At 42.2% G+C, this 18,402-nt stretch overlaps 1 protein-coding gene across 1 annotated transcript in view; it reads right to left on the reverse strand.

The window, feature by feature from the left end:
• Positions 1-238: 238 nt before the first annotated feature.
• LOC124993561 (uncharacterized) overlaps positions 239-18,402 on the reverse strand; it is a 62,428-nt gene continuing 44,264 nt past the window's right edge. Inside the window, exons 3-6 of the mRNA XM_047565446.1 lie at positions 4,382-5,880; positions 1,489-3,814; positions 962-1,425; positions 239-588 (exon numbers count right to left, since the gene is read on the reverse strand). Of these exons, the coding sequence (XP_047421402.1) occupies positions 483-588; positions 962-1,425; positions 1,489-3,814; positions 4,382-5,880 (4,395 nt within the window). The 3' untranslated portion in view covers positions 239-482. The remainder of the gene's footprint in view (positions 589-961; positions 1,426-1,488; positions 3,815-4,381; positions 5,881-18,402) is intronic.

The following is an 18,402-nucleotide window of genomic DNA, read 5'->3' on the forward strand; positions in this document are numbered from 1 at the left end:
TACCTGTTCGCACTGAAAAAGCCCCATTTGCTAAGGTACAAAGGTCTACTTGCAGTTCAGGCCACCACGTCCATAAAGGGTGGTATTCAGTCACAGTCAAGCTGGGAACCTTTGCCGCTGGGTTAGTTACTTCCCAGGTGATTTCATAAGGCTGATATGGGCTCAAGTTGGTGGCTCCAAAAACTGGAGCCACAGCTATGGTTGTGGCAAGAATGAAAGAACAAAGTAAAAACAAGAACATAGTCACAGTCTGCGGCGGCAAAGCTTGATCTTCAGTGGGTTGTCCTTAGACCTGTCCACTCTCCAGGCAGAGTCGTCTAGGGCAGGAAGCACGATGTCAGAAAGGGGTTCAGTCAACTTGGCATGGGTGTGATGAATCCAGGAGGCGATGCCGTCGACTTTGAGGGCGGTGGGTGTAGTCAAAATGACCATGTAGGGGCCCTTCCACCGCGGCTCCAAGTTACTCTGTCGGTGTCGCTTCACTAGGACCCAATCACCCGGGTGGAAGTTGTGAGGAACAGGAGGCGGGCCTGACTCGTACAGACTTTTGAGCTTAGGCCAGACTTCTCTGTGGGCCCTCTGCAGGGCCTGGAGGGAAGATAAAAGTTCAAAATCATCCACAGTTTCTTCTGTTAAAAGCCGCTTAGTCAGATCAGGGAGTATTGGAGGCGGGGTCCCAAACATGATTTCATAAGGGGTGAGTCCCATCTTATAGGGAGAATTACGCACCCGATATAGGGCATAGGGAAGGAGAGCCACCCAGTTACCGCCAGTCTCCAGGGTTAATTTGGTTAAGGTCTCTTTTAAAGTTCTGTTCATTCTCTCTACCTGTCCTGAGCTTTGGGGTCGATAAGCACAATGCAGTTTCCAATTTGCCCCAAGTACTGAAGCCAGCCCCTGACTTACCTGTGAAGTAAACGCTGGCCCGTTGTCAGACCCTATCATCACAGGAAATCCTTACCTTGGCAGGAGGTCCTCTAAAATCTTTTTAGCCACTATCTGCGCTGTTTCCCGCTTGGTGGGGAATGCTTCAACCCATCCTGAAAAAGTATCTACAAAAACTAATAGATATTTATACCCATACCTTCCAGGTTTTACTTCAGTGAAATCAACTTCCCAATATGCCCCTGGCCTATCCCCCCTTAATCTATTTCCGGATTCCCCTTTCCTATATCCTGCATTTGTTAACTTACAAACCCTGCAACTTTTGACGATCTGTTCTATCTTATTTTGTACACCTTTAATTTTAATTCCTGCTTGCAGCATCAAGTCCTGTAATTTTCTTGTCCCCATGTGGGTGGTCTGGTGGAGCCTGCACAACACTTTCTGCCCCATCAGCTCTGGAAGTATTATCCGGTTTTCAGAGTCTTTCCACCATCCATCTGAGCATTGGGCTAGTGGTTGCTGGCGAATCCATGATAAGTCCTCTTCCGTGTAGGTTGGGTCTTTTGGGAGGGTTCGTGGGCCAGAGTCTGGGAGTTGAGCAACCGTGATCAAGTCTCTCTGGAGGGCTATTTCACGTGCCACCTTGTCTGCTAAGCAGTTGCCCCTGGATACTGGATCAGATGGTTTTTGATGCCCAGGGCAATGTACGATAGCCAATTTCTTGGGTAACCAGAGGGCGTCTATCAGGGACACAATTTCTTCCTTGTTTTTAATAGATTTCCCCTCTGCGGTTAGCATTCCCCTTTCTCTGTAAATAGCCCCATGAATATGGGCAGTTGCAAAGGCATAACGACTGTCCGTGTATACAGTCAATTTTTTGTCTTTTCCCATCATTAGGGCCTTAGTCATGGCTATCAGTTCTGCCTTCTGGGCAGAGGTGCCTATTGGTAGGGGCTCAGCCCAAATCACCTCTGTCTCAGTCACTACTGCTGCACCCGCATACCTTTGACCCTGATGTAGAAAGCTGCTCCCATCCGTGAACCATACTGCATCTGCATCAAGCAGCGGATAATCTTGCAGGTCTTCTCTGAGCCCATGAACCTGGGCTAGGATTTCCGAGCAGTCATGTATGGGTGTGTCCAGGTCAGGGTCAGGAAGCAGTGTAGCAGGGTTGAGTGCTGAGGGTGCCTGAAAAATAATCCTGAGAGGGTTAAGTAATAAGCCCTGATAATGTGTGAGCCGAGCATTACTGAGCCATCGATCTGGAGGTTGTTTCAGGATTCCCTCAATAGCATGTGGAGTGACCACATGTAATTCTTGTCCCATTGTCAATTTATCAGCATCTTTTACCATTAGGGCTGTGGCTGCAATCATACGTAGGCATGGGGGCCAGCCCGCAGCCACTGGATCCAGTTTTTTTGACAAGTATGCTATTGGTCTCCTCCAGGGGCCTAGGTATTGAGTCAAAACTCCTTTTGCAATCCCTTTACTTTCATCTATATAGAGGAAGAATGGTTTAACGACATCGGGAAGCCCCAGAGCTGGGGCTGACAAGAGGGCATCCTTGATTTGTTGGAATGCTGTATCTGCTTCTATTGTCCAATTGAAAGGCTGCTTGTCTTTTGTGGCCTCATACAGTGGTTTGGCTAATTCCGCAAACCCTGGGATCCAGAGTCGACAGAAGCCAGCCGACCCGAGGAATTCCCTTACTTGACGTGGGGACTGGGGCTTTGGGATTCTTAGAACAGTCTCTTTGCGGGCTTGTGTCAACCATCGTTTGCCTTCCCTTAGGAGATAGCCCAAGTATGTTACCTCAGGTCTGCAGATTTGAGCTTTCTTTGCTGACGCCCGATATCCCAAGGTGCCCAGAGTCTGGAGTAAATCTTCTGTCCCTTGGATGCATTCATCCCAGTTTTCAGCAGCTATAAGGAGATCATCTACATATTGTAACAAAGTTAGGTTGGGATGATTTTGCCTGAACTCACCCAAGTCCTCATGTAGAGCTTCGTCAAACAAGGTGGGAGAATTTTTGAATCCTTGCGGCAATCTCGTCCAGGTAAGTTGTCCATTTATACCCTCATCAATGTCTGTCCATTCAAAGGCAAATAGCTCTTGGCTCTTTGGAGCTAGAGGCAGGCTGAAAAAGGCATCTTTTAAATCCAGCACCGTATACCATTGTCTGTAAGGGGGAAGCGCACTCAGAAGTGTGTACAGATTAGGCACAGTAGGGTGTATGTCTGCCACCCTTTTGTTTACTTCTCTTAAGTCCTGAACTGGGCGGTACTCGTTTGAGTTAGGCTTCCGTATTGGAAGCAGGGGGGTGTTCCATGCCGATCGGCAAGGACGTAGTACTCCTTGGTTCAGCAGTCGCCGGATATGGGGGGTTATTCCTATTTGAGCTTCCCTGGGCATGGAGTATTGTTTAACCCTAACGGGGTTAGCTCCTGGTTTTATTTCTATATAGAGGGCGGGCCGATGTTTAGCCAACCCAATTCCCCCAGTCTCTGCCCAGGCATCTGGAAACCGCCTTACCCAGTCTTCAATGTTTTTATCAGGGGATCGCGGCTGCTGGTGTAACCGATATTCCTCCTCCAAAGTAAGAGTTAGCATAGGTAGCAATTTTCCTTGCCCATCGGTTACTTGGGCACCTTCAGGGTGAAAATTAATTTGAGCCCCGATTTTGGTTAATAAATCTCTTCCCAACAAGGGATAGGGGCTGTCAGGTATGACTAAGAACGAGTGAGACACTTTTCCCGTTCCCAAGTCTACTGTTCTTTTGGTTGTCCAAGGGCACTTTTTAATCCCTGTAGCCCCTTGCACCCATGAGGTGCTTGTTGATATCTTTCCTTGAGGGTCAGTCAAGGCTGAATATTGAGCTCCTGTATCCACCAAAAACTGCACTGGAGTCCCCTCCACTTTCAGAGTTACCCTAGGTTCGGGGAGGGGTTCCAAACCCCGTCGCCCCTAATCATGCATTTCATCTCGGGTGACCAGGACTGATGGTCTCCTAGTTGTCCATTTACCATCTCTGGTTCTATGGTTCCTCTTTTTAGGGCAATCTCTAGCCCAATGGCCTTCCTCCTTACAGTAGGCGCACTGATTCTGACCCAGATCATGCACTCTGGAGTTCCCAAGTGGTGGTCGATTACTCGGGAGTCTGTTTCCTTCTTTTTCTGCTCTCCCTCCCTGCACTGCTACTGCTAATGCTTTGGTCATCTCCCTAGTAGCCCTAAGCTGCTTTTCCTCTGGTGCATCTCTGTTATTGAATACCCGCTGGGCTATTCTCATTAAGTCTTGAATACTTTTCCCTTCCAAATCCTCTATTCTTTGTAGCTTACGCCTTATGTCCGGTGCTGCCTGGTTAACAAAGCTCATTACTACTGCTGCCTGATTCTCTGGGGACTCTGGATTCATAGGAGTATACTGTCTAAATGCTTCCATCAATCCTTCTAAATAAGCTGAAGGTGATTCCTGTTTTTCTTGCATGACTGAATACACCTTGGCCAAATTAGTGGGTTTGCGAGCTGCTGCTCGGAGACCCCCCATTAGAGTCTGGCGATAAACCCGGAGTCTCTCCTTACCTTCAGCCGTATTGTAGTTCCATTCATCTTGCGGAGGCCTGGACAAGGGGAAAGAAGCATTAATTAAATCAGGGTTTACAGTGGGTTGTCCATCGTCTCCTGGGACCAACTTTCTGGCTTCCATCTGGATTCTTTCACGTTCCTCGGTTGTGAACAAAATCCGGAGTAGCTGCTGACAGTCATCCCAAGTAGGCTGATGTGTAAACATGACACTATCTAAAAGGGAAATCAAGTCTTTAGGATTGTCGGAAAATTTAGCATTTTGATTTTTCCAATTATATAAATCGCTTGTAGAGAAGGGCCAATATTGAAGCCGGGGATTGCCAGCATTGTCTGGCGGCCCAGTTTCTCGGAGCGGCAGAGCGACCGTGGAATCTGGAGCTTCTGGTCGGGAGGGGCCGGCTGCCCGCTGAGCTCGGCTCCGCGTTCGCCTTGCCAGCCCTCCCGAGCCAGTTCTTTCTTCCTCGTTTTCGGACGTAGCCGCTTCTCTCTCTTCTGTAGCCTCCGGTCCTGGGTCCTGAGGAGGAATAGGGGCTTGCATATAAGGGGGAGGATTAACAAGAAGGGGGTCTGGATCATCCTCCGGGAGAATAGGGTGGGGAGCTGTGGGCTTTTCTGACGAATCTAACTTCTTTAGGGCAAGCATCTTAGTTGTGGGGGAGGGCGGCGGTGGTAGGAAGGGAGAAAGCCAGGTTGGAGGGTTATTATCTACCAAGTTTTCCCAGGTTAAAATGTAGGGAATTTGATCTGGGTGGCCAATTTTTCCTGATTGGAAGATTTTATCTTTGACCTTTTGGATAGTTGGGAGGTGGAAGGTTCCCTCTGGGGGCCATCCCACTTGGAAGGTGGGCCAATCTGACTTGCAAAAAGTTACAAGTTTTCTTTTACTGATTTCAACTGACAAATTACGTGCTCTGGCTTGAACCTCCTCAAAATGGCTGACCATGATAGTCAAAGGGGTACTTTGAGTTTGGCCCATCTCTATAACAATTAGATATCCAACTATTGAGAGGAGAAGAGATGTAAGGGTTAGGTAAAAAAGAAACCGAGCCAGACGACACCGATGTGGATTGGAAATGTCGTCACAGCAGAGAGCTGCCGCTGGTCGTCTATCCGGTTGAAAACCTGTTTCCTGTATAATTCCAAAAGGATGAAATGAATTTGACCATTGATTAGTATTGCTCCTTTCTATCAGGAGATCTATAGACCCGTCTTCCTCCAGATTGGAGATGAGAAGTTTGAGAGTGAGGAACGGTGCGCAGCCGCCGCCGCTGCCGGGGGATGTGGCCAGGGGATGTGGCTGGCGCCTGCCCCAAGCCGCCACCGCTGCTGCCGCCGCCGCCACAGGAGCGCTGGAAGAGGAGTTGGGAGTGAGGAACGGTGGTGAATTGTAACAGACTAACACAATGAAGAACTTGATAGAAGGCAAGAGTAAAGACCACACAGTACAAAACACAAACAGACAGACACGTAGCGCGCTAAATCAAAAATTGGCTAGCCAACAAAAACAATTTCCGATCTCAAAGAGTTGCCCAGGCACAATACAACACCCAAATGGGACAAAGAGTTACTCAAATGCGACAAAGTCGCCCAAATGCAGCACAGCTGCTCAGATGCCAGAGTCACCAAAATGCGACAAAGTCGCCCGACGGGTCGAGGGGACGTCTCCCGAGACCCTGCTGGGGTCCTATAGCGCGTCCGCCAGGACTGTGCCAGCCCAGAACCAGAACCTGCAGGCAATCCAGACCAGAAAACACACGGCAATGCCTTACTCACCGGCTGAATGACTCTATGATCAGGTGTCTAGGTGGGTTTGGGGTATCCCGGGCGAGCCCCCATATGTTGTGCCCGAAGGCTCGAGACCCCGCAAAGACCACCAGAGACCACGATCAATGCAAGCAGCAAAGAGTCATTTATTAGCAAGCTCGAGCTTGGTCCTCTGCGTCCTTAACCAGTGACGCTAAGAGAGGCCCCCCAGCCTTCGTTAGCAGGGTTTATATAATAAAAGGCAAGCAGTTATACAGTGTTCTTCCTAAATAGCTAACATATACAATTGTAAAGCAAGTTATCTTAAGTTCTGAGTTGCTCTGACCTCCGGGAGGAGGGTTATCGTTAGCAAAGTTTGTTCTCAGGTCAGCTCCCCTGGCCTTCACAGATAAGACGAGAGAGGTCTGTGTTTATACATTCTTTACCATTTTTACAACCGGGGCTGTGGGCAGTTTGGGAAAGCTTGTGTTTAAACAGGTGCGGAAGAGCAGGGCTGTGGGCAATTTGGGGAAGCCGGTGTCTCTATCTTTCATAAACAGACTCCATTTTGCTCTGAGACTCCATGTTACATAGGAAATGCTTCTCCCCTGGGAATGCCCTGCCTCTGTACCCATCAACAGTTTGCTTAGCTTCTCCCATGGGAACAATGCACCTCTGTACCCATCATCAGTTAATTAGCATGACTTGTTTGGCAATAGAAAATGACAAAATGGCAATTCTTGTAGAATGAAAAGTTCTTCTCTCTTTGCTTCCTATTTTCCTAAGCACTCTACCATGTCAACAGTGATGTCAACAGCAATTTTCTAGATATTAGTAACTATTCTTTAATTTGAACCTAAGTATGGTAATTTTGACCCATTTCCCCCTCTGCTAATGATTTCAGATCTCATGATGTTGGTTTGTAAGGTCAGGGCTGTTCTCCCAATAGCTCTTTTTGGGGCATTGTGTGAGACAGTCAGCTTAATAAAAATTCTCATATTTGGACTTCTCAGTAGTGATTGGTCTGTTCTTAAGTTGTGCCACATAACAATCATTCTACTTTTTCTTCCTGTGCTGTAGTGTTTAGGGAGGAACTTGTTAAGGAAGCAGGATGACAGAGTGTAAGACCAGATAAGATAGCTAGCCATGTAGATTCCACAGTGGCTTGAATTTAAAAGTGACACCTTTTCCCCCTTTAGGTCTCAAACCAGTTTTCTGCAAGTCTTGTAAATCTTGCAAGCTCTGCATGCTCTGTAAGTCTTGGAGAAATTGAGATCTGGCAGAAGCTGAGAAGTAAGGGAAGTTACATTTCTTAGCTTGAGAAGCAAAACCTCATACATAGGGCATTTTAATCATTTTGTTTTATTTTGTAAAATTAATCTCTTAAGGAGTGGCCCTTTAGTTTATGTTTCCTCTAGAGGCCAGTTTTCATTACCCTACTTGGTAATCAGGTCAGGTTTGATGCAGAAAATTATGAGACATCTTTTTCCAACTGTGATTATGTCATTTCCCAGGCCTCGCAGCAGAAGAAAATGAGGCACTTTTTGAGCATCTAACTCCCAGAGCCTCTAGCAGCCAACAGTTTCCACTTCTCTTTTTTGAGGGAAAGGCTCCCCTCTGAACAACTTGAAAATCCCAATTTTTTCAGTATGTAAGCTAGTGGTGAACATAACGGTTGAGAAAGAAGCTCCCATCTGAGTATGATAAAATGGAACTCAGGCACCCTGACCAGAGAAAACTCCATTTTTTTTTCTTTAGGGACTTCTCCCTATGAGCTTCTGATAGACAGCAAACCTGTCTCTCACCAACTCTATTTCTGGCATTATTGACAGAATGAACAAATGTGTTTGTTTTGCCTCATGCCAAAGAACCTGGAGAGTTCAGACACAGAGGCATGGCTAAACCCTCATGCTACCATAAATTCCCCCCCCCCCCCAAAAAAAAGATCTATTTCTCTACTCTGTGGGCCAAAGGAAACTGAATGTAGCAGTGGTCCACTTGCCTTTTTGAATATAGATGAGACTTGTTTTTTAAAAGGGACAAGTTTTCCATTTTCTCTTCTCCCTCTCCCCCTCCCTAACCTGGGGGCAGGGAACAAGGTTACCCTGAGTTATCTGTGCTCTACAGGAAGGAGATGCCTGCTGAGGATCTGGGAGTTGACTATCTCCCACATTAACAACTGAATGTTATTACATCTTCATCTCACACTGGGACACTCCCCCAAATCAGGGTACATCTGGAATGTAGCCTTTGAAGAGCTCCTTTAAAATATCCCCATTTGGATATAGCTCAGTTGGTAGACTGCTTACCTTTCAAGCACAATGTCCTGGGCTCAGTCCCCAGTACCACACAAAAAGAATCTTCCAGTTCCTCCTGATGGGTAGAAATCCCAGCTTTTGGGACAGGAGTCCCCTATGTTTCTCCTTTGCTAGCAAAGCAATAAAACTTCTTTTTCCTTTTTCTCAAAACTGTGTCCTCATTATTGAATTGGCACTGGCATTGGGGACAAGGACAGAGCTTTTGGTAACATGGAGGGTAAAGAGGACATCTAGTGGTCATTTTATGTTAAATGCCCATTTCCCAGAGGAGTGAATTGAAAATGCTGCCCTTTTGCAGTCAAAGAAACTCATGGAGCACAGAAAAAACAATAGGGAGAATCCCTACAGGCTTGTAAAGGCTTAACGTGCAAATGAAGGTAACCTGGGCATTTCTTTACAAACCATTCCTTGTAAAATGTCCCTCTCTTAAAGACTAGAGTCTGATTGGAGAGGGAACCACTCAGGAGGAATGAGTATGAGAGAGTGCAATCCAGCTCATTTGGAGGTGTTTGTCACTGGGGCTCTTACACAGTTCCTTTTTATCCACCAGTTTCCACAGGATAACCCATAAGGGTGATCAGGAGAGGAGTTGGGAGAAAAAACTTTGAGGCTCACTGGGGAGTGGCCCTGGCCAGAATCTCAAAATTGTTCCAACCCTTTGTCTGTCTCCATGCATCCAAAGGCAGACTGGGATTAGGAACACTGGGTACTCACACCAGACATGATCTGAGTCTGGGTAGGATATTGAGAAACAGCTTTGGCAGAACCCAACTTGCCTGACCTGCAGAACAGGTGATTAGGAGTCACCTAGGCCATGGATTCTGTCACCCAAGTTTTGTAGGATGGCAGCTTGCACTAACTGGATTTAATTAACTGATGGATGCCCATTATTATCCTCCAGAAAAAAAGAAAGGTGCACCTCAGAAAGATGTGGGGTGTGGAGGAGATTATCCTGGTGATAATCCCTATTGGCATCAGATCTGCCATTTTGCTGCCACCTTTCTCCTGTCCCCCCCCACAACATTTTACAACCTAGATGTTAGCCCATGAACTTCCTCTTTAGTCATTGGTCACATTGTTATTAACCCATGAAATTCTACTACCTAAGAATAGCTCCCCTGCCATTCTCTCTCTCTCTCTCTCTCTCTCTCTCTCTCTCTCTCTCTCTCTCTCCCTCTCCCCCCTGCCTTTCTCTTTCTAACTTTCATGCTATAATTAATGACCATTATCATTTTTTCTTCTAGGACTCTTGTTTTGTTTTTCTTAAATGCTCTATTTTTCACGCTCAGAATTTTGATCCTATATACCTAGGTGTTTTTCTGATCAGTTCTATTTAAAAATTTTTTTTAACTTTATCTTTTAATATTTTTTACAGAGTGCATTTTGAGTCATTTTACACAAATGAGATATATCATTTCATTTCTATGTTTGTACATGATGTAGATTCATACCATTCATGTAATCATACATGTACATAGGGTAATGATGTCTGTCTCATTCCACCATTTTTCATACCCCTCCCTCTCATTTCCTTCTACATAATCTAAAGTTCCCTCATTCTTCTCTCTCTCCACACACCCCCACCCCCATTATATATCATTCTCTACTTGTCAGGGAAAACATTCAGCCTTTGGTTTTTTGGGCTTGGCTTATTTCACTTAGCATAATATTCTCCAATTCCATCCATTTATTTGCAAATGCCATAATATCATTCTTCTTTATGGCTGAACAGTATTAAATTGTGTATTTATACCAGTTTCTTTATCCATTCATCTGTTGAAGGGCATCAAGATTGGTTCCACAATCTAGCTATTGTGAACTGAGCTGCTATAAACATTGATGTGGCTGTGTTACTGTAGTTTGCTGATTTTAAGTCCTTTGGGTACAAACTGAGGAGTGGGATAACTGGGTCAAAAGATGGGCCCATTCCAAGTTTTCCGAGGATTCTCCACTCTGCTTTCCAGAGTGGTTGCACCAATTTGGAACTCCACCAGCAATGTAAAAGTGTGCCTTTTTCCCCACATTCATGCCAACATCTATTATTGTTTGTATTCTTGATAATAGTCGTTCTAATTGGAGTAAGATGAAATCTTAGAATTGTTTTAATTTTCATTTCTCTAATTACTAGAGATGTTAAACATTTTTTCATATATTTATTAATTGCCTATGTGTCTTCTTCTATAAAGTGTCCAGTTCCTTGGCCCATTTATTAATTGGGTTCTTTGTAGTTTTGGTGTGAAGTTTTGTAAGTTCTTTATAAATTTTAGAGATAAGTGCTCTATCTGAAGTGCATGTGGAAAAGATTTTCTCCCACTCTGTGGGCTCTCTTTTCACATTATTGATTGTATCCTTTGCTGAGAAAAAGCTTTTTAGTTTGGGTCCATCCTATTTATTGATTCTTGCTTTGATTTCTTGTGCTCTGGAAGTCTTGTTAAGAAAGTCTGATCCTAAGCCAACATGATGAAGATTCAAGTCTACTTTGTCTTCTATTAGGTGCAGGGTCTCTGGTCTAATTCCTATGTCTTTGATCCATTTTGAGTTGAGTTTTGTGAAAGGTGAGAGATACAGGTTTAATTTCATTTTACTGCATATGGATTTCCAGTTTGGCCAGCACCATTTGTTGAACAGGCTATCTTTTCTTCATTGTATGTTTTTGGCACCTTTGTCTAGTATGAGTTAGCTGTATTTATGTGGTTTTTGTCTCTGTGTCTTCTATCCTGTACCATTGGTGTGCCTGTCTATTTTGGTGCCAATGCCATGCTGTTTTTGTTACTATTGCTCTGTAGTATAGTTTAATGTCTGGTATTGTGATACCTCCTGTTTTACTTTTTCTACTCAGGATTGTTTTGGCTATTTGAGGTCTCTTATTCTTCCAAATGAAGTTCATGATTGATTTATCTATTTCTATGAGGAATGTCATTGGGATTTTAATTGGAATTGCATTGAATCTGTATGGCACCTTTGGTAGAATAGCCATTTTGACAATGTTAATTCTGCCTATCTAAGAACATGGAGATCTTTCTATCTTCTCAGGTTTTTCTTGATTTCTTTCTTTAATGTTCTGTAGTTCTCATTGTAGACATCTTTCACCTCTTTTGTTAGATTAATTCCCAAGTATTTTTTTTTTTGAGGCCACTGTGAATGGAGTGGTTTTCCTAATTTCTCTTTCAGAGGATTCATCTCTTATGAATAGAAATATATTAGATTTGTGCATATTGATTTTATATTCTGCTACTTTGCTGAATTCATTTATTAGTTCTAGAAGTTTTCTAGTGGAGTTTTTTGGATCTTCCAAATATAGGATCATGTCCTCAGCAAATAGTGGCAGCTTGAGTTCTTCTTTTCCTCTTTGTATCCCTTTAATTTCTTTGATCTATCTAATTGCTCTGGCAAGTGTTTCAAGGATGATGTTGAATAGAAGTGGTGAAAGAGGGCATCCTTGTCTTGTTCCAGTTTTTAGAGGGAATGCTTTCATTTTTTCTCCATTAAGAATGATGTTGGCTGTGGGCTTAGCATAGATGGCCTTTTCAATGTTGAGGTGTGTTTCTACTATTCCTATTTTATCTAATGTTTTAAGCATGAAGGTGTGCTATATTTTATCAAAAGCTTTCTCAGCAGCTATTGAAATAATCATGTGATTCTTAACTTTAAGTCTATTGATGTGATGAATTACATTTATTGATTTCTGGATGTTGAACCAAACTTGCATCCCTGGGATAAACTCCACTTGATCATGGTGCACTATCTTTTTAATATATTTTTGTATGCAATTTGCCAGTATTTTGTTAAGGATTTTTGCATCTATGTTCATCAAGGATATTGGTCTGAAGTTTTCTTTCCTCAATGTCTTCATCTGGTTTTGGTATCAGAGTGATACTAGCCTCATAGAATGAATTTGGAAGGTTGCCTCCTTTTCTATTTCCTGGAATACTTTGAGGAGTATTGGTATCAGTTCTTCTTTAAAGGTCTTGTAGAATTCAACTGAGAATCTATCTGGTCCTGGACTTTTCTTGGTTGGTAGGCTTTTGATGTCTTCTTCTATTTTGATGCTTGAAATTGATCTGTTTAGATTGTGTACATCTTCCTAATTCAGTTTGGGAGGATCATATGTCTCTAAAAATTTATCAATGTCTTCAATATTTTCTATTTTGTTGGAGTATAGACTTTCAAAGTAGCTTCTAATTATGTTATGTATTTCAATGGTGTCTGTCATGATCTTTCTTTTTCATCATGAATTCTAGTAATTTGAGTTTTCTCTCTCCTTCTCTTCATAAGTGTGGCTAGGGGTTTATCAATTTTGTTTACTTTTTCAAAGAACCAACTTTTTGTTTTGTCAGTTTTTTGAATTTTTTCTCTTGTTTCAATTTCATTGATTTCAGCTCTGATTTTAATTATTTTCTATCTTCTACTATTTTTGGTGTTGATCTGTTCTTCTTTTTCTAGGGCTTTGAGTTATATTGTTAGGTTATTTAGTTGTTGATTTTTTATTTTTTCAATGTATGAGGTCAATGTGATGAACTTTCCTGTTAGTACTGCTTTCATAGTGTCCCAGAGATTTTGATGTTGTGTCATTGTTCTCATTTACCTCTAAGAATTTTTTTTTATTTCTTCCTTGATGTCTTCTGTTATCATTGCATCATTCAATAGCATATTATTTAATCTCCAAGTGTATGAGTAGTTTTTGTTTGTTATTTTATCGTTCATTTCTAATTGCATTCCATTATGGTCTGATAAGATACGCGGTAGTATCTCTATTTTTTTTGTATTTACTAATGGCTTCTTTGTGGCATAGCATATGGTCTATTTTGGAGAAGGATCTATGAGCTGCTGAGAAGAAATCCATCAGTGATGGATGAAAAACTCTGTAAATAGCCATTAAGTCTATATCATTGATTGTATTATTTAGTTCTATAGTTTCTTTGTTCAGTTTTTGTTTGGAGGATCTATCCAGTGGTGAGAGCAGTGTGTTAAAGTCCCCCACTACTAATGTGTTTTGGTCTATTTGATTCTTAAAATTGAGAAGGGTTTGTTTGATACACATAGATGCTCCATTGTTTGGGGCATAAATATTTAAAATTGTTATATCTTGCTGTTTTATGCTTCTCTTTAGCAGTGTGAAAATGTCCTTCTCTATCACTTCTGACTAACTTAGGTTTGAAGTCTACTTTATCTGATGTGAGGATGGAGACTCCTGCATTTTTACTGGGTCCATGTGCATGGTATGTTTTTCCCCATCCTTTCACCTTTAGTCTGTGGATGTCTTTTTCTATGAGATGAGACTCTTGAAGGCAGCATATTGTTTGTTCTTCTTTTTTAATCCAATCTGCCAGTCTATGTCTTTTGATTGATGGAGTTTAGGCTATTGACATTCAGGGTTATTATTGAGATATGATTTGTGTTCCTGGTCATTTTGACTTATTTTTTGTGTTTTACTTGTCCTTTGATTGGTTTTTCTTTTAGGGTAGTTCCTCCCTATGCTGACTTGTATTGTTTCTTTTCACTTCCTCCTCATGAAATAATTTGCTGGGAATGTTCTGCAGGGCAGACTTTTTATTTGTAAATTCTTTTAACTTTTGATTATTGTGGAAAGATTTTATTTCATTTTCAAATCTGAAGGTTAGTTTTGCTGGGTATAGGATTCTTGGTTGGCATCCATGTTCTTATAGGCCCTTCTTGCTTTTAGAGTCTGGGCTGAGAAATTTGCTGATATCTGTATTGGGTTTCCCTTATATGTAAACTTTTGCTTTTCTCTTGCAGCTTTTAAAATCCTATTTTTATTTTGTATGTGAGATATTTTCATTATAATGTGTATTGGTGTGGATCTGTTGTAATTTTGTGCACCCGGTGTTCTGAAGGCCTCTCATAATTGATTTTGTTGAGGGCCATCTTGGACAAGATGGTGCCTGGAAGTGAGCCAAAGGGCACTGGCTACCAAAATAAGGAAGCACCCCAAAAGGCTGCTTGCTTTCTAGTTCCTTGGAGACTTATGACATGCTAATGTCAAGCTCAAGGATTGGCTATCTAATATCATGCTGCGCGTGGACAGCTCGTGATTCATATAGTGTTATGCTGGCATTCCTCTGCATGCTCTCCTGCATGAGAGAAAGCTTTGCTATAATTGGCTGATAAACTAGGAGCCTGGGGGAGGAGAGAGGGAGAGGGAGGTAGAAGGAAGATAGAGAGAGAACAAAGGAGACAGAGAAACAGGGAGGACGCAATAAATCTCATCAAATTAAAGATTAGTGGTGTCTCCTTTCTCCATGCCGGTTCTGCTGGATGGAACAAGTGGTGGCCCATACAGGGAACTTCTTTCTCCTTCTGCATCCTCCCAGGTAAGTAACTTAAGGTAAGCTATAGGAAAACTAAGTAACTTAAGGTAAGCTATAGGAAAACTGTAGGATAACCTCCCAGAAATCTCTGGCCAGAATGTATAAGGGAGAGGCCACATAACCCTGGTAAAGGGAGTCTGCATAACCCTGGTAAAGGGAGGCCACATAACCCCGGTAAAGGGAGTCCGCATAACCCTGGTAAAGGGAGGCTACATAATCCCGGTAAAAAGAGTTCTCATAACTCCAAGATGGGGTCACAAGTGTCAAAAAATAAAATGATAGGAATCATACAAGATGTACTTAAGGCTAATGGAACTGCTGTAAAACTATCTACTGTAACAGCATATGTAACCATTCTGGCCAAGGTTAGTCCTTGGTTTTTGGAAGAGGGAATCCCAAATATTCCACAATGGGAACATGATAAAGAGGATCTTATCAAAGCAGAAAAGCAATCCCCAATACCTAGAGGTACTTTTCTCATGTGGCAGCTCTTTAAGAAATGTCTAACATCTGAGAAAGGTAGAATAAAAACTTTAGTAGAAGAAGCAAATATGTGTCTGGAAGAGATAAAGGAACAACTAAGTGTAACTTCTCATAAAGAGGAAGAAGAGGAGGAGGGGCTTACCAGGGAGGAATTAGAAAGAGCATCAAGGACACAGTCACCCCCACCAGTTATGTCAGGAAGGAACACCAATCCCTTCCCAGAGGCAGCAGCTTCCCCCACCCCCAGGCAGCCTTCCCCCTATATCCCCCAAGATAGCCTTGGGAGGAGTTAGCTCATGCTATACATCAGATGGGTTTTTCACCACAGGGAGAAGAAACCCCCATTAAAGAAACCTCAGCAGTCCCACAATTCTTCCCTGTGCTAGAGGACCAAAATAGATAAAGACTCCACCAACCTCTAGATTTCAAAACAGTAGAAAATTTTAAGGAAGCAGTGGCTACATATAGCCCACAGGCCCCATTTACGATTAGTATGTTGAAATCAGTATCAGGACTAAATCTAGTGCTGGAAGATTGGAAAGGCTATGTAAAGCTGTGCTATTGGGGGGGCAATAACTAGTGTGGAAAACTGCATGGCAGGAAGCCTCATTAGAAATGGCATGCTATAATGCTGCCACAGGCTTTCCTCAAAGAAATGTAGAAATGCTAACAGGAGAAAGAAGCTATGAAGGTTTTCAGCAGCAGATTATTTACGATCCTGGTGTGTACACACAAATTGCTGCTGCTGCCACAAAAGCTTGAAAGTTAATTCAAGGGACAGGAGATTTACAGGGACAGTTGTCCAAGGTGATTCAGGGAAGTAACAAACCATTTGCAGATTTTGTTAATAGATTAATTCAAACTGCTGCTAGAGTATTTGGGGATTCAGAACAAACAATGCCTGTAATAAAACAATTAGCTTATGAGCAAGCAAATAAACTATAAGAAACTATAAGACCATGTAAAGAAACTATAAGACCATGGGAAAATAAAGATTTAAGTACCTATATAAAGGTCTGTAGGGATATCAATGATGCAGGCATAACAGGACAAGTAATAGCTGCTGCTCTTCATGGGCCAAATCAGGGGCCATCAGGAGCTAAAGAAAAAACATGCTTTAAGTGTGGACAAGAAGGACACTTCAAAAGACTGCCCTGAAGGACCCACAGGACTAAACCCCAGGGAATGACAAATAGCCCCACTATGTGTCAAATATATGTTGGCCAGGCTATATCACAGATTAGACAGAATTATAAAGAACTTTATTGTCTCCATTATATGGATGATATTCTTTTGGCTCATAGGGAACAGGAGACTTTATTAAGGGTATTTGACAATATTATTAAAACCCTAGAAAAATGGGGATTACATGTGACCCCAGAAAATGTGCTAACCTGCAGCCCTATTACCTTTCTAGGACATCAAATATTAGATACCTGTGTTAGGCCACAAAAAATTCAATTAACCACAGAAAAGCTTAAGAATCTAAATGATTTCCAAAAATTATTAGGTGATATAAATTGGATAAGACCAAATTTGGGAATCACCACTGGTCAACTTAAGCCTCTGTTTGATATTCTCCAAGGAGATTCAGACCTTGCATCCCCCAGAAATTTAACTCCTGAAGGTAGAAAAACCTTGAGGTTAGTAGAACAAGCTTTAGAAAATGCTCATAGTGATAGAGTTGATCTATCCTTGCCTTTTAATCTCATAGTGTTAGATTCTAAATATACTCCTACAGGTCTATTATGGCAAACTGGACCTCTGATATGGATCCATTTGCCAGTGTCCCCCCAAAATGTTGTTTCCCTGTATCCTGTGATGGTGGCAAATCTAGTTACATTAGGACTTAAGACAGCCCTTCGAGTTTTTGGAGTTCATCCTCAGACAGTTATTGTCCCGTACACGGCAAAACAGATTGAAATACTAGTTAACAATAATAAAGATTGGACAATTGTCTGTTGTTCCACCATGGCCACATTTGATAATCACTTGCCAAGTTCACCTATTGTCAGCTTCTTCAATAGACATCCCATTATTTTCCCTCAGGTTGTTAAGACTCAACCTATCCCAGCAGCAAGAACAATCTTTACAGATGGCTCCTCCTCCAGTACATCTACAGTAGTTTCTGATAAAGTACAGATTATTATTACTTCTCATAAGTCTGCTCAAAAAACTGAACTAGAAGCAATAATAACTACCTTACAAACATTTCCTGAGGAACCCTTAAATATTTATACTGACAGTCTCTATATTGCCCAGCTTGTGCCATGGCTTGAGACAGCTGGACCCATTAGTTCTCAATCTACCTTACAACAATGTTTTCATCAAGTACAAACTCTTCTGTGGGCTCACAAAGAACCTTTATATATAGGCCATATCAGGGCACATTCAGGCTTACCTGGGCCTTTAGCTCAAGGAAATTCTACTGCAGACTCAGCTACTCGAGATCCTCATATATTTAATATTGTAAAAGAAGCAATTAATTTCCATAAAGATTTTCATGTCAAGCTACTACTCTCAAAATAAAATATAACATTACAAAAGAACAAGCCAGAAATATAGTAAAACAGTGTCCTGCCTTTGTGCCTCATTTATCTGTTCCTCATTTTGGAGTCAATCCTAGAGGACTCCTTCCAAATCATCTATGGCAGATGGATGTCACCCATCTCCCCAAATTTGGTACTTTAATATTTGTACATGTAACTGTAGATACCTACTCAGGATATATATTTGCTACCGCCCACACAGGGGAAAAGAATAAAAATGTCATCAGTCATTGCCTTCAAGTCTTTGCTACTATGGGAAGGCCAAAATCATTTAAAATAGATAATAGGCCTGCGTATACTTCTTCATTTCAACAGTTTTGTTCAAAATTTAATATCTATCATTCTAACAGGATTGCCCTACAATCCACAAGGACAAGCTATCATGGAAAGGGCTAACCAAACATTAAAAGTCTGCTTAACTAAACAAAAAGGGGGGAATAGAGGCATTAGCCCCTCCCAAGAACAGACTTAACCTTGCTTTATTCACCCTCAATTTTTAAAATTTGGATGC

Source organism: Sciurus carolinensis, chromosome 9 (assembly GCF_902686445.1).
Source record: "Sciurus carolinensis chromosome 9, mSciCar1.2, whole genome shotgun sequence".
NCBI lineage: Eukaryota > Metazoa > Chordata > Mammalia > Rodentia > Sciuridae > Sciurus > Sciurus carolinensis.